Source organism: Vitis vinifera, chromosome 17, assembly GCF_030704535.1.
Source record: "Vitis vinifera cultivar Pinot Noir 40024 chromosome 17, ASM3070453v1".
NCBI classification, from domain to species: domain Eukaryota; kingdom Viridiplantae; phylum Streptophyta; class Magnoliopsida; order Vitales; family Vitaceae; genus Vitis; species Vitis vinifera.
In genome coordinates, this window is record NC_081821.1 from 19,322,551 (window position 1) to 19,338,568 (window position 16,018).

The 16,018-nt window shown below is 39.7% G+C and overlaps 1 protein-coding gene and 1 pseudogene across 5 annotated transcripts in view; one reads left to right on the top strand and one right to left on the bottom strand.

The window, feature by feature from the left end:
* The first annotated feature begins 5,584 nt into the window (after window positions 1-5,584).
* Window positions 5,585-8,955, top strand: LOC100853688 (polyamine oxidase 5-like; annotated as a pseudogene).
* A 982-nt stretch (window positions 8,956-9,937) lies between these two features.
* LOC100257953 (probable cyclic nucleotide-gated ion channel 20, chloroplastic) overlaps window positions 9,938-16,018 on the bottom strand; it is a 173,716-nt gene continuing 167,635 nt past the window's right edge. For all 5 annotated transcript variants that reach the window (XM_059734164.1, XM_059734165.1, XM_010665639.3 and 2 more), the window contains 3 exons: window positions 15,660-15,912; window positions 12,149-12,311; window positions 9,938-10,406 (listed from right to left, as the gene is read on the bottom strand). In XM_059734164.1, the coding sequence (XP_059590147.1) occupies window positions 10,289-10,406; window positions 12,149-12,311; window positions 15,660-15,912 (534 nt within the window). In that variant the 3' untranslated portion in view covers window positions 9,938-10,288. The remainder of the gene's footprint in view (window positions 10,407-12,148; window positions 12,312-15,659; window positions 15,913-16,018) is intronic.

A 16,018-nucleotide genomic window follows, 5' to 3' on the forward strand; every position in this document is an offset into this window, starting at 1 on the left:
AGGCTACCACATCTTTCTTCATTGTGGGCCAATAATATCCTTGCGAATGGGCCCTATGCGCCAGAGATCGTCCTCTAGAATGATTTCCACATACTCCTTCGTGCAACTCAGCTAATACGTACAGGGCCTCTGAATGGTTTAGACACTAAAGGTAGGGACCTATGAAGGATCGTTTGTACAAGTGCCCCCCAATCAGGGTGAAACGGGCGGCTTGCACCCGGATCTTGTGTGCCTATTTGGGATCCTCGGGTAGAGTGCCTGTCCGGAGGTACCCTATAATGTCGTTCGTCCACTCTTGGTCGTCTGCTTGTTTTGCCTCAATGGTGTTGCAAGTGAAAGCTTCCGCGATGGAAGGGTTGGTTTGCACATGTATAGGTAACAATATGGCTTCTTTGATGGGGAGGGAGGCAGCTATGCCTGCCAAGGCGTCGGCGCGCCCATTTTTAGTTCGTCTAATTTTTTCGATCGTCCACTCGGTGAATCGTTGTAAGGTGTCCCTTACTTTAGTTAGATATCGCGCCATGCGCGCATCCTTAGCTTTGTATTCGTTCTAGACATGTCTTACCATAAGTTGGGAATCACTATAAACCCGGAGCTTGGAGACGGATAGAGCCAGGGCGAGGTCCAATCCGGATAGGATGGCCTCATATTCCGCTTCATTGTTAGAGGCAGGGAACCCCAGCCGGATGGATTGCTCTAGATGTTCTCCTATTGGGGATTGCAGGAGGAGCCCTACCCCGGATCCTGACGATCGGGAGGCTCCATCGACTCGCAAAGTCCACCATTCTTCTTCGCTTGGTTCCTTGTGTTGGATGGGCCTTCGGGAGTATTCTAGCACGAAGTCAGCCATTACTTGGCCTTTCATGGACAATCTGGTTGGAACTCGATTCCAAATTCGCTCAATTCTATGGCCCATTGTAGCATTCTTCCGGTTAAGTCTGGTTTGTGCAGAATGTTGTGAAGGGGTTGGTCAGTTAGAACGACCATCGGGTGGACTTGGAAATAAGGGCGGAGCTTCTGGGCGGCACTTCGAAGAGCTAAGGCCGTTAGTTTCATCTTTGAATATCTGGTTTCTACGTCCGCCAATGCTCTGATGACGTAGTAGATAGGTTTCTGCTCCTTGGGTGAGGGGCAGCGGAATATAACAGCGCTGATCGCCCACTCTAACACAGCCAAATACGTGTACAATTTTTCTTCAGGGATGGGGCTGCTCAGGATAGGCGGTTGCATAAGGCAGTGTTTAATTTTATCAAAAGCACTTTGACAACTGTCTGTCCATCCGCTTGCTCCAGCTTTTCATATTACCAAGAAGAAGGGTCGCAGCTCATCAGTGAAGTGGGCTATAAAATGCCCTAACGCGATGAGCTTGCCTGTGAGGCGTTGTAATTCCTTCTTGTTCCTGGAAGGTGGTGTTTCCATGACTGCCTTGACTTGATCCGGGCTAACCTCTATCCCTCTTTGGCTGACCATGAATCCCAGGAATTTGCCAGCACTTATGCCAAAGACGCATTTAGAAGGATTCAGCTTCATGCCATACTTCCTCAAGAGGTGAAAAACTTCTTGCAAGTGGAGGACATGCTCCTCCCGGGTTTTGCTTTTAACCACGATATTGTCAATATATACCTCTACTGTGCGGCCGACTAGAGGTTTGAAGATCTTTGTCATCAGTCTCTGATAAGTGGCGCCAGCGTTTTTGAGTCCGAATGACATGACTCTGTAGCAATAGAGACCATGTGGTGTTATGAAGGCTGTTTTTTCTTCATCGGTTAGAGACATGGGGATTTGGTGGTATCCGGAGAAGGCATCCAAGAAAGAGAGCATCCATTGCCCAGTAGTGGAATCCACAATTTGATCTATTCGTGGCAAAGGGAAACTGTCTTTTGGGCATGCATTATTGAGGTTAGTATAATCGACGCATACCCGTCATTTGCCTTCTTTTTTGGGTACCACTACTACATTTGCCAACCAGTCCGGGTAATCCACTTCTCTGATGAATCCGACTTCTAGCAACTTGTCAATCTCATTCCGGATAATTTTTTGTTTGTCCGAGTAGAAACGTCTAACCCTCTGTCGGATGGGTCTGGCTGTTGGCAAGACATTAAGTCTATGAGAGGTAATGGAGGGATCAATTCCCTTCATATCAGAATGTGCCCATGCGAAGACGTCATGGTTTTGTCTGAGGGCGTTCTGCATGTTTTGGGTCTCTTCCGGTGTCAGGGGGGAACTGATATTCGTAAGATGAGTACCTTCTTCTGAAATTTGGATTGTTTGCAAGGGATCCGCTGCCGGGGGATCTTTGTCCACCGGACCCAATAATTGTTATTGGTCACATGTATGGCTGGACTCAGGGAGGAATGCATCCTCCTGGCTAGTCCCTGCTTCCCTTGCTATCTGGTAGCATTGGCGAGCGGCTAACTGGCTGCCATATAGGTCAATTTGCCCATCCTTGGTAAGGAAACTTACCATTTGATGATATGTAGAGGGGATGACTTTCATGTAATGTAGCCATGTGCGCCCCAAGATGACATTGAAGGGCGATAAATCTTATACCACCAAAAATTGTACGTTGAGAGTGACTGGGCCAGCTTGGACTGGCAGTATAATGTCTCCCAAGGAAGTAGTTGACGACCCGTTGAATCCGGATAGGATTCGCCCAGGGTTTTCGAGGCCTATAAGATTGTGGCCCATGTGGCTAACGACCGATGCTTGCACAAGATCGGCCGAGCTGCCCGAGTCAACTAGGATGCATCTCACGTCGAAGTCTCCTATTTCTAGGGACATGATGAGAGCGTCGCGGTGCGGCTGCAATATCCGAGTGGGGTCTACTGGTGGGAAAATGATTGTCCCATCTATGGGGCGGGGGGCCCCTCCAGTTATCCCAGGTCGGATGGAGTTGATACGGTCGCGTACTGATGCGGCCCGCAACAACTTTTGTCTCTTTCGTTTGGAGTCATACTCCTCGTCAGATGGGCCTCCGTTAATATAGTTTATAACGGCTTTGGGGGCGGCTGGGGCCTTGGGGGCTCCAGTGTTGTGGTTTTGAGAAGCGTTTCTACCTTCGACATCTGAGCGGAGGTATTGCTTTAAGTGTCCCGCCCTTATGAGCCTTTCGACCAAATAATGGAGGCACCTCCATTCTTCCGTTGTGTGACCATGCTCCTTGTGGAAGGCACATTTTTTGCTATGATCTCTTTTGGATGGGTCCGTTCCGAGAGGTCTAGGCCACCTGAAGTTGGACATGCCTTGGATCATAGGGAGAAGTTTCTCATATGATATGGAGAGAGGTGTGAGGGGCGGTCTTTTCGGGCGACCTGGCCCTTCCTGCCTTCGATCGGATGGCCTTGGCCGGTCCGGAAGTTTGGTATTTCTATCCGTGCCACTTCTAGATGCCTATCCAGCAACCAAGACTTGCTGGGTGGCTGCTCGTACGTCATCTTCGAGCATTGAGTATTTGTTTGCACGTCTGAACAAGTCGTCCATCGTTGTTGGAGGCTTTTTAGCGAGTGATTCGAAAAATGGGGTGCCTGGACAAATGCCTCGCTTGAAGATTTGCAGGACAGCATCCATACTGTAAGCCTCTACCTGAAGTACGGCTTGACCAAACCATTTCACAAACTCCCTTAAGGATTCGTTATCTTGCATTTTTATGTTTTGCTGAGTGCTGATGTTCTGCTTATGTCGAGCGGAGCATAAGTATTGTCCCACGAAAGCCTCCGATAATTCCCTGAAATTGTCAACAGAGTTGTGAGGTAGGCGATGAAACCATGAGAGGGCCTGCCTTTGTAGGCTGGTGGGAAATACTTTGCATAGCAGCGCGTCGTTGCCTATATCGAGAGTCATGAGCTGTCGATAATGCATGATATGATCGAAGGGGTCGCTGGACCCATCGTATGTGGAGAATTTGGGTACGAGGAATCCCCTTGGGGGCTCGTAATGAATGATATGAGAGCAGAAAGGCGTGGAGAGCATGTCGTCCAGCCTTTTGCTGATGGAGCCAATGGGTGGCTCATTTGGGAAGTTTTTCCCAGCTTGTCGTACCACTAGGTGCGGTTGAACGTTCTGCACCATAGGGGTGACCATAGGGTCACGGTGCGGGAAAACGTTCTGCACCCTAGGGTCAGGGTGCGCTCCCCAGGTTGTGGCTACTGGCGACCTTGGCCTCCTAAGCTCTTGTGGGCCTAGTCTCGCGCGAATTGAGTTTGACAACTGGGGTCTTTTATCGCGTTGTCTTTTTACTGAAAAATGAGTAAAGTCTGAGTCTTCCTCACGGGGAGCTTGGTGCATGGGAGTGTGTGGCTCATGTGGCCTAACATTGCTTGTTTCTGGGACGACTCCTGCTGTCCTAAGGTATATTGACTCTGGTTCTGGCCTCGAGTTTGCTATCTGGCCTCTTGAATGCTGACGACGGGGAGGCCCCATCGATGTAGCCTGGATGCGTAGCACCGCGTTTTCTTCTCTTAACTTTTCTGTCTCCTGGAGGAGAGCTTGCAGTTGTCATTCGCTTGCCAACTGTCTTCTTTCGATGGCTCGGCGCCATTCAGAATTATCTTCCTCTCCCTTCCCAGATGAACGGCTTCAGGAAGATGTGGCCATCTTTGTTGGTGACCAAATCAACGACCTTCCCACAGACGGCGCCAATGTTGAGGCCTCGCGTTCCTGATGATCCACGTAGTTGCCAAATGGATGGACGCACGATCTCAACCAATATAGATTCCTAGTTCAGCCATTCCTGCAAAAGGCATCTGGACAAGGTGTCCGAACACACCCTCCGATGGTTTTGTCAGCCATGGAAAGAGAGATAAATCAGTTGGCCTTTTTCTAGGTATAGCAAGCTTACCTTTTTCTTTGTGTGAAGGTTCATATATATATCGTATCAGGAGCTTTGTTTCCCTCTTTAATGGTAGGGAGATATTTTGGCTTGTCATGATGCCACTAGGTGGTGGCAGGGCCATCATCACCCTACGGACAGCTGACAGAGATTGTGGGAGGCGTCGTGGCTGTCAGAGATCATAGGAAGTGACTTGTCGTCACTTCCTTCCTGTCCTTTCACTCTGCAGGTGGCGGAACGTGGGCCATGGCAGGCTATTATGATGACGTGCAAGACTCGCTTACTTCAGTCAACGATCCGAACAAAACATATCCGGATAGTATATGTCGATCGTCCGAATGCGATGTGGCGGTCGTCCGAATGTTATGTTTGTGAGTGTCATGTGCCTCTCCTTGAGGGAGTCCAGATAGGAGAAGCGCGCCACGTGTACTCTTGGGGAAATCCGAATGGGGGTAATCCGGATGAGATCTCCTTGAGGGAGTCCGGATAGGAGAAGTCACGCCATGTGTACTCTTGGGGAAATCCGGATGAGAATACGTGCCACGTGTCATCAGGAAATGTGTGCCACGTGGCATCAGGGGGAGGGGTCCCTACATGATTTATTTTGGATCTTCGATTCATGCCACCTACGCTATTATCATCGAAATGGTGTAGGTTGTTTGCGCGTAAAACCGTCGTGAAGCAGTGGTGTAATACCACCACCCCTTCCCATTACCACCATATGAGCTGGTTTGATAAGCTGCATTGTTCTTCTCACTTCAGCCGCTTCATTGTCGACCTTCTCATCTTCATTCTTTACCATTCCTTCCAGTTAGTCTCCAACTTCTTGATTCCTATACAGCCTTAATTTCAGAAGTACTCGTTTCCATGGATTCCAAACAATCTCTTCAAGGTGCTTTTGTCTCATTCATTGAGAGGCGACGTAGGTCACTCTCTTCAATCCCTTCAGTCATTGTGATTGGTAGTGGTATTTCAGGGATAGTTGCTGCCTATACTTTTCATAATGTATCTTTTTAGGTGGTCTTGTTGGAATCACGGGATAGACTTGGTGGCCACATTCATACTGATTACTCATTTGGTTGTCCAGTATATATGGGAGCATCATGGCTTCATGGTGCTTGCAATGAGAATCCCTTAGCTCCATTGATATGTCGTCTAGGCCTTACATTATACCGTACTAGTGGGGATGATTCTGTGTTGTATGACCATGATTTGGAAAGTTGCACACTTTTTGATATGGATGGTCATCAAGTTCCTCAGAAGATGGTTATTGAAGTTGGAGAGACATTCAAGAAAATTCTGAAAGAAACAGAGAATGTAAGGATTGAACATCATGATGATATGTCTGTTCTACAAGCAATTTCTATTGTGCTGGATAGGCACCCAGAGTTGAGACAAGAAGGGCTTTCCAATGAAGTGTTGCAATGGTATATTTGTAGAATGGAATCTTGGTTTGTTGTTGATGCAGATATGATATCACTGAAAAGTTGGGATCAGGAGCATATACTTTCTGGTGGTCAAAGACTTATGATACAAGGTTACGACCTAATAATAAAGACCCTCTCTAAAGATCTCAATATACATTTGAATCATAGGGTTACAAATATATCATATGGGTGTAAAAAGGTGGTGGTCACTGTTGAGGGTGAAAGGAACTTTGTTGCAGATGCTGCCATTATAACTGTTCCCATTGGAATTCTTAAAGCCAATTTAATCGAGTCCAACATGATTCCAGCTAGTATGCGTGAATTGTGTGAATTGTTGATTTTAATAACAGTAGTCTATTGCAGTATTCACCTATGTACTTTTTCTTATTTCAATATCAATTTTTATGTACATTTTATTCCTAAAATGAATTAAATGTATGCAAGAGAGTAACATATCTTTGTTTTGTACAGTCTTCTATTCTAATCATTTTCTGACTTTTTTTATGTGAAATAACCCCTTTGTGAATAAATTTGTTATTGATTGGAGTATAATCGATTAACTTGGCCTATTGGATGTTAATCTAGACATGTTAAAGATGTTACTTAATTTTTATTTTGGTGAGATAACCTTTCTTGATACCTATTTGGAGTTTATTTTGGTGAATCGATATTCTACCCTTTTAATAATATTTCATTGGCTTTTGATAATTTAGTCACTTTTGATCATAATTGCAAACTTTCCTTGACTTGAAACATCATGCCATCCTATTGGCAATTGGCCACCCTCCAATACACCACACAGGAGCCACTTGTCATCCTATTAATTTTTTTTTTCTTCTTTTAATGTTAAATTTTTTTTTTTTTTAAATTTCTTCAATTCTCAAATAATTTTTCAAAATTCCAATTTCCTAATTTAATTTTTAAAGATTCCAATCTTTAAACAATTTTCCAAAGTTCAAATTTCCAAATTTAATTCCATTCTTAAATAATTCTCAAATTTAATTTTCCAAATTTCCGTTTTCAAATAATTTTCTAAAATCTTAATTCTCAAATTTAATTTTCAAAGCATCCATTTTCAAAATAATTTTTCAAAATTTAATTTTAAATTTAGTTTATGAAAATTTTAATTCAATTTTCAAAAATTGTAATTTCCAAATTTAATTTTTATTCTCCATTTTTTTAAACAATTTTCAAATAATTTTCCAAAATTCCAAATTTAATTATTTAAAATACCATTCTCAAATAATTTTCAAAATTTCCCAAAATTCCAATTTGCGAAATTTAATTTTCTGAAATTCCATTCTTGAAATAATTTTCCCAAAAATTCCAATATTTGAAATTTAATTTTCCGAAATTCTAATTCTCAAATTTAATTTTCAAAACTCTCATTTTCAATTTTTTTTTTAATATACAAATGAATAAGTTTTCATAATTCCAAAATGATGGAATTTATGAAAATTAATTCATATCAAAATAAATTGGGCTTTGGTGGGAGCCCAACATTTATAACATTTCTTTTAAAAATAATTCAAGTAAATTGTATAGGTGATTTTGTTTTATTTTGATTTGGTTTTGTGTGAGATTTTTTTACACTTGTCATTGTACACTAACATTGTTTTTTTTTTACACTTGTCATTGTACACTAACATTGTTTTCATGACAGTGCTTTATTACCTGCTACTAAGGTACACTCTCACTCTCACTTCGTTAATTATTTCATTATCATGACTTATTTTTGAACTATGATTATTTTGGTTAACTGTCATGTCTGTTTCACCTTATTTAGTAGAAACCCATTTTTTAAGGGCTTAGAGGGGTGTTATGGTTTTTACTGTACCTTCCCAATAAGTAACCTAATCCCCAGATCCAAACTCAGGTTTTTCGTAGATAGCTTTTCCAAAAAAAAAAAAAAAAAACCAATAGTCCTTTTAGGGGTTTTATTCTTACTTGTTTTTCCCTTTAAAAATAAATAAAAGTACGTGGAGACTCCAAGTCTTTTCTAAAAATCATATTTTTCACCAAATACATGAAAAGAGAGTCTTGCCAACCAAGTGGGAACGCATCGAAAAGAAAATATGGGGTCCACAACAAGATTAATAGGATATATGTAGGCCCAAGGCTTAGAGGATTGAATACCAAAATTTACCCTAAAAATAAAATCTTAATTTTCCAAAATGTGAACTGTCAGATCTGGTAACTCCAAGATCGAGTGCTTTAGCGGACTAAACCATTGTTTGAGCACTTGAATAAGCATTAGAGTGTTTGCTTCAGCACTTGAGCATTGGCTTCAACGCTCAAGCGCTAGCCAAAGCGCTTAAGCGCTTCAACATTTCCAAAACTACAATTTAAAACATTTAAGCTTAATTTTAAACTTTCAATCCAACCCGTACCTTTTCAAAACTAACCTAACTTTACCCAAACCTTCTCAAACTTACCTATGATGTTTTGATTGATCAATCGACAATCTCGAATATTCAATGGAGAGTAAGTTGAGAGTAAGTCACTATCTCATGCCAAAATGAAAGGAACAAAATTATCAACAAACAAAATACAATGCATAATGCACTAACATATTTGTTTTAAACATTCCTAATTCATTTTTGAAAAATAAATATACTTGATCTCTACCCCTTATTAGGCTTTCAAGCTAACTCCTTTTATTAAATGTTTTTAGGTACATTTGATTACAGGAAGAAGTGATATGGGTAGGAAGGGCTTGAAGAGTTTCTTTATTTCTTTAGCTATGAGACTAGTTTATTTGGATATTAGTGGTTTATTTTACTATTACTTTGGGAGAATTATCATAATTTTGATTTATGGATTTTTGCATGAAAAAACGAATTTCTAATGAAGAGTTTTTGGTTAGCTTAATTACTACTTTAGACATGTTTTAGGATTAGTATGTTGCTTACTCTCATGTCAAACCTCTTGGCTTCACATGTAAAATGACCATGATGTCCTAGCCTCTATGTTTGGGTCGTCATAGAGTGTAAGTTCTTAATGCTATATATGTATGTGTTCTTTTTAACCTTGTAGACATGTTTAAAGTTGTGAGAACCCTTTCAGGCATAGAGCGAACAATATCTACATGATTAAGAGCAAGATGTTTAAAAAACATCTATCAATTCTTAATTCAAGAATCACTTTGTAATTGTCTAGATTTTAAAACTTTATCAAACATATATGTTATGTTTGGTTTTCGAAAAGTACTATGAAAAAAAAAATGTTGATGAAAATGATTTTCTTATGTTTGATTGTATTATGGAACTTATAAAAAAATATAATATAATTAAAATTAATGTGAAAATGATTTATTTTTAAATTATTTAATATTTATATAGAATAGTTAAAATAAGTTAGACGTGTTTGAAGTAGTATATATAAATAATTTATTGACCATAAATCTATTTTTTATTTGCCTTCACTTTTTCTTTCATTTTACCTTTTCTTTCTATTTTCTTTTCCTTCTATTTTCCAGCATATCTTCCAAGAACCAAACATGGCGCTAATATTATAAGATAGCGCTTAAAAAAAAATAAAACAGAGCTTGACAAAAGTTCTCCTCAATGCGTGAAACGCATTCTGTTCAAAGCAAAATGATGAGACTTCATGCTCTGCAACCCAATCTTGCTTCAGAGAAATTGAACAATGAATTTCAAGCATTCCATCAAGCAAATATCAATATTCCAACCATCAGTACCCATTTTAAGTATTTAGAATCACTCCCCAAAGGCCTCTAATTCCATCATTCAAAAGGAATTCTAGCACCAGACTTGAAACCTTACAAAAGAGGATTAAAATTTAACCTCTCGGCCTATACAAAGCAAGAACAGGTAGATCCAGCAGTGCATACAAATCTAGAATGAATTTCTACTCTACTCGATTTATGTTGTCATTTTGTCATAATGTGTATGGAGTATCTAATAGAAGTGTTCATAGAATTTAATAAAAAAACTCCTAGTTTCCTACTACTATTACATACAAGATACAACATCATGTGTAGTATTAGTATACATGCAAACAATGAAGCTTACTACAAGCTGTTGAACTGGGTATTGGACGTGTTTGCACGGCTCAGACACTTCTTCCTGTATCTCCATACTACTTGAATCCGGGTTGCTGCAAAAGTTCTCCAGTAAGGGGATTGATACCTGCCATTAGTAAAATCAACATCACTACATGGGGTATGTGGATTATAGAAAAGAGCAATGTTTTCTCTATCTGATTAAAGACCTGAAACTACTGCCTATTTTTGAAAATAAGATATGGGGATCCATGATGTATGAATTGAAAGGATTGTAGCTTGCATACTATACAAAGAGAGGGACCAATAAGATAATAATTTATTGAAAGTACATTTTAGAGCATGGTATATATTATAGGCTCAAATCCTAACAACTTAAGCTTTTAGGAAAGCTGGTAACTCAACATGGTATCAGAATTCTGATTAAATGGAGGCCTCTCTCGGCTCCCAAGTCCTTTACCCATTGCAACATGTTTTAATTTTTATAGAATGGGAAACATTGGAGCCATCACAACTGAAGGCTTCCATCATGTAAGGTTTTGCTATCATTTGTGAAGCAGGCTGTCATTGCCCAAAAAAGATGGGTTTGTACATAATTAATTATATATAAAATGCAACATAGAAACTCAATTTCCATGGGAAATCTGAAAGTGCTATATTTTAACTTCAGGTTGAAACTGGGTAGGCAAGATAAAGGATAAGGTTTTCAGTAAGTAAAACCAATACAGCTACCTATATGAAAAAATGATAATAATAACGAGGATTCAATCTTTTCATATTTCAGGAGGGCTTGAGGAAGAACAGTATGCAGGACCTCAACTTTGCTCACCCATCAAGTTGAGACAAAGTATAACAACCCTGTATTTTAATTTTCAAGATGCTAAATAAAAACCCTATTAGAATGGTAGTACAAAGGAGGCAAAGGTACCACAATAAACATAAAACCATCTGTCTATGAGAAGATGAAACTAGAAAAAAAGATAAGGTCACAACACTAAAGAGCTTTGAAGAAAGCCACTGAAATCCAATCATTTTCAGATATCTGACATGGTGAAGATGGGATAGCATGCAGATCTGTCACCTTTGCCTATCCATCAATGGGTTAGGACAGACTTTTTATTATTTCAGTTTTCTAGGTGTTAAACACAGAAAGGTCAAGTAATTTAAGCTTAACTGTTTTATGAAGATCGTCAAGAAAATGGAGCTTTATTCTCCTCCAGCTTCCGTGTAGGAAGTCCATCAGTCAATATTATGCTCAAAGGAATTTTAAGTATGATTGCATTCAGTTTCCCAGTTGGATGAATCTGTGGTAGTTTCAAGGACATGTTTATGGAACAACCCAGTTAATGTATCATGGATGTTAATGAATCAGATTGGGTTGTTTCAAAGCTGCATGAGCCTTACGCCTTGGAGGTCAGTCTCAAGGAGACTGCTTCATGGCTCAGCACAAACCAAACAAAAGAGTAGATCTTACACTCAGAGGGCCGCTACGAACCACATGCCTAATGCATAACAAAATCAAACATTTTTGAAGGCTAAACCCAAGCCCAGGAATAGAATTCACTTAGAATGAAAACAGTTTTAAAAGAATTGTCCAGTATTAAGAAAAAAACGTCAAAATTTCTTTCAAAAATTTCACCCTTTAATTCTATTTTTACTATGCCCTAATTGTGCAATATAAATATTAAGAATCAGATCATATAAACCTGTCTGGAGCTTTCATTAAGCAGTTAACTAATGAAAAGAATAAAAAGCTAAAATAAAACCTTAAACATGCATTTTTAGTAAACAACTAACAGTCTAATTGGTATATCCATCCAAAGTATCCATCTTAAAGAATTGAGAAATTTGAGTTGTCACAGGAAAAACCTTATGGCTCCTTGAACCTTTGGATTCCGCAAAAATCTTGAGAAAATACCCGTGACTTCTTCAATATCTGCAGCTCGGAGAATAAATGCTTCTACATTTGTTAAACACACTACATCCCTGTTGCTCAGCAATCTCTGTCCTGGAAACCTGATTTTTTTACCATCTGCATAGGAAATCAATCTGACAAAATTATACTGTTCTGTTTATGCTAGCCTCCAAATTCATGGTCAGAAAATCTCAAATGAACTACAAAAGGACCCTAAATACCATAGAAATACATACAGGAAGAAAAAAAGAGATAACTTTGCCTCTTCTATCTATATAAAAAAAAAAAATTAAGTTATTAGGAACCCAGAATTGCAATGAACCTGAGTGGTGATGGTGTAGGAAGATGCTTTGGCCATCAGTGATGTGTTTCATTCAGGACCTGGTTGATGTTCAGTAACTAACCCAAATAGGTGCCCTATTTTTGGTTTCGGATTAATATAAGATTAGTAACTAATACTTTACATGCCATTTAATATGATGCAGTAACTTACCGGATTACATGATTCCAGCTAGTATGTGTGAATTGTGTGAATTGTTGATTTTAATAACAGTAGTCTATTGCAGTATTCACCTATGTACTTTTTCTTATTTCAATATCAATTTTTATGTACATTTTATTCCTAAAATGAATTAAATGTATGCAAGAGAGTAACATATCTTGGTTGTCCAACATACTCTATTAGTCTTGGCAAGCAATGAGAGTTCAATAACTGTTGACAGTCAATTTTAGACTGGAAATTTGGAATAACTGATACAGCTCATGCAGGCTAAAGGGTAGGATGTGACATTGTAAAATTCCCCTCATACCAAGTTGGTGCCAGAGGGAAAATGGCACCTGATCATGAACACCCACTTGAATGCATAGAGATATCTCACATGTCTACAAAAATGGGGGGTCACCATTTTGGTGCTTGCCTGGGGAGGATTCTGAATGCACAGCATACTGATCCTCAAATGCTTGTTTGTGTGAGAGCAGGGCTCAGGGAGTTTTGAATGAACTCAATTCATCACTGGAGTTTTTGGACAAACTAAATGCATCTCTAGCACAGGTTTGGCCTCTGACCCTTAGGTCTTGAGGTGTTTTGGGTTCTTGTTTTAACTGGGCAGCTTGAGTAGGAGACTTCCTGCAGTGGTTGTTATGAATGTGCATTCCAAATATAAAGCCTGCCACAGTCCATTCAAGAGAGGAGGATCCTCTCTCTGTGCTGTGTAGGTGTCAGCTTCACAGTATACAACTTTTGGTACTATTGCTGACAGATTATGCAACCTGGGATTGGCTGATGGGGCCTCATGCCACATGATAGCATTGGCAGGCAGTTTCTGAATCCTAGTCCATATGTGAGGCTGACATGGCCATAGTTCAATCAGTCCAGGAGTATTAGCTCACACAGGTATCTTACTAATTATTGAAATCATTAGAGATTGCAACCCCTGGGTTCCATTACCACTCTCTACCCTTGAACTTCATCTCAGACTGCTCCACTTTCCCTTTGAGTTGAGGCAACTGATTATCCATGTGGTTGATCTCCTCCTCCAATAAGAACCTTCATTAGCCTTCTGGCCATGTCAGAAGGATCCTTGCAAGATGGTGAACACCAGGAAGCAGTGTTGGGGTAGGGAAGATGCTAAGTACTTTGGTGAGCCTGGGGCAGTAAGGAATGGGGTAGCTGAGTAATTTGGTGAGTCCAACAAGCTGGCTGGTGCCCACTACTCTATGAAATTATACCTGCTCAACTATATTTTAACAGCTGAATACGAAAATAAGCAAGCTGAACCTACAGTCTGAATCTTTCTATTCCACGCAAGGTAATGGGTCAGGATAATATCCATTCTCCCATCACAATGGGTCGTATCAGAGTTGATGGTAGCTAAAGTAGCAGTCTTACTATAAAAGGAATGAACCAAACTCACTCCTCAACCTTCTCTCAAGTAGGACTTTGTCTGATGTACCTACCCTATAGACTTTGGCTAATAAGCCGACCTTACACCTCAAGGAACATTGCAACAACTTTTGTCCTCGTTAATGTGTGCACTGGAAGAGAGTATACATACTACCTTCTTGGATTCACTCGAGTTCATGCATAGCTACAACCCTCCAATAATGAGAATACTCCAAGTCTCTTACTGACAAGAGCTTGACCTGGTTTTCAATTGCTGCAGATGCAGTATAATCCAGGATAGGACCATAGGAGACTGTCCCTCTGTCATAGCAAACTTTCTAGTGTTGATGAATGCCTAACCTCCATCGCCTTAAATAAACAATGGTATTGTTTCACAGAAGATTCTGAGTGGACCATAGAGTTTAAGAAAACAGCACAAGAACCAAACTCTTATGGGCCTGCATGTTGGCCAGTATGCTTCTGAAAAATAAGAATCAACTTGATAACCTGATTATAAAATTTTCTCATACCTCTATGAAGCCATTTGATGCATGAGTTGAATTTGGGTACTAATAATGCTTAAAAAACTGGTAGCATGAACCTACAACTCCGATTTTGGCAACAGCCAAGAACCTTGAAAATGGCATCTGGGCACATTGCATTGGAGAGAAGGGAATGCAGAATTTACATCACCCTTTCACTTGATATGGAGAGTCGGGGAGGTGACCAATATCTTAGAAAAGTGGGTCTGGTATCAATTCAAAGCCAATCGATGGCCTGAGAAGTTGAGTGAAGGGAGTGGAATAAAAATTTCCTGTTAAGGTTTAGTTTGTTTGATCTTTTTAACCTAAAAATTCCACTTTCATAGCCACCAAACCCATTTCAACTTTTCTGTCACACCCTACTCAAAAGGATCCAGAGGCATCCACACATCTCCATCAATGGATAGAAATCCTTGGAGTCATGTGGAGTATTCTAAAGAGTCCTTGTAAGCTCTTGTAAATGATTTATACATAGCTTGTACAAAGAAGCTTTTAGAATTTTAAGGAACTATAAAAGGTTCCAAAGAGTTCCAATGATGCCTATAAATAGGTGATGGCACCATTTAGCTAGGCACTAAGCACTTAAGAGCTTCCAAGGCATTGTAAAGTGTTCTTTGAGTGATAAAGCCTCATTCTGTCAAACCCTTCAAGAGCTACTTTGCTCAATCTGGTTTTTGTGTTGTGTAGCATTGCTTAGCACAAGAAGGGAGGTTAGGGGAACACAGACTTAGTAACTTCAAGTGTCTTGAGTTGTCTAAGTGCCACACATTTTCTTAGCAAACACCAAGTCCATGACATTTAGCCCATCAACCAAAACACGCTAAAACTTAACATGGGCATTGCCCAAAGGTTGCTACAACTTGTGTCCTGGAATTCCATAAATATCTTCATAATTTTCTTTCAAATGCTAACTATTGGATTCCATATTCAAAAACACTCCTCCTAGACCTTGACTCATTAATGTACAAATTACAAATAGTTTTATGCAAGTTCTAAATTCCATCTAATGTTAAGAAGTTAATTGAATTAAAATTGAGTTACCTTTATTCACTGAAGAATTCTCAATACACCAAGCAAGAAGTTCCTCACCACAAACATCCCATTCACCTAAAGGAGTTGCAACTCCAATGCTCGACATCTGCCCGCGCACAATAAAAACCATCTTCTCAATTAGACCTCCATGACATAAAATTTTGCTTCCCATGATGTATGTTTTTTGTCTTAGCCTCTCACAAATGGCATCTAAGATCGTATCACCCATCTTGGAATCGCCCATCTTAGAAAAAATGTGGATCTACAAATTCAAAAGATTTGTAAATTATATGAACAAAGATGATAAATTTATACCAAGTATCACATAAAATCATCATTTAGATCAATAATGTTTATTACCTTTATGC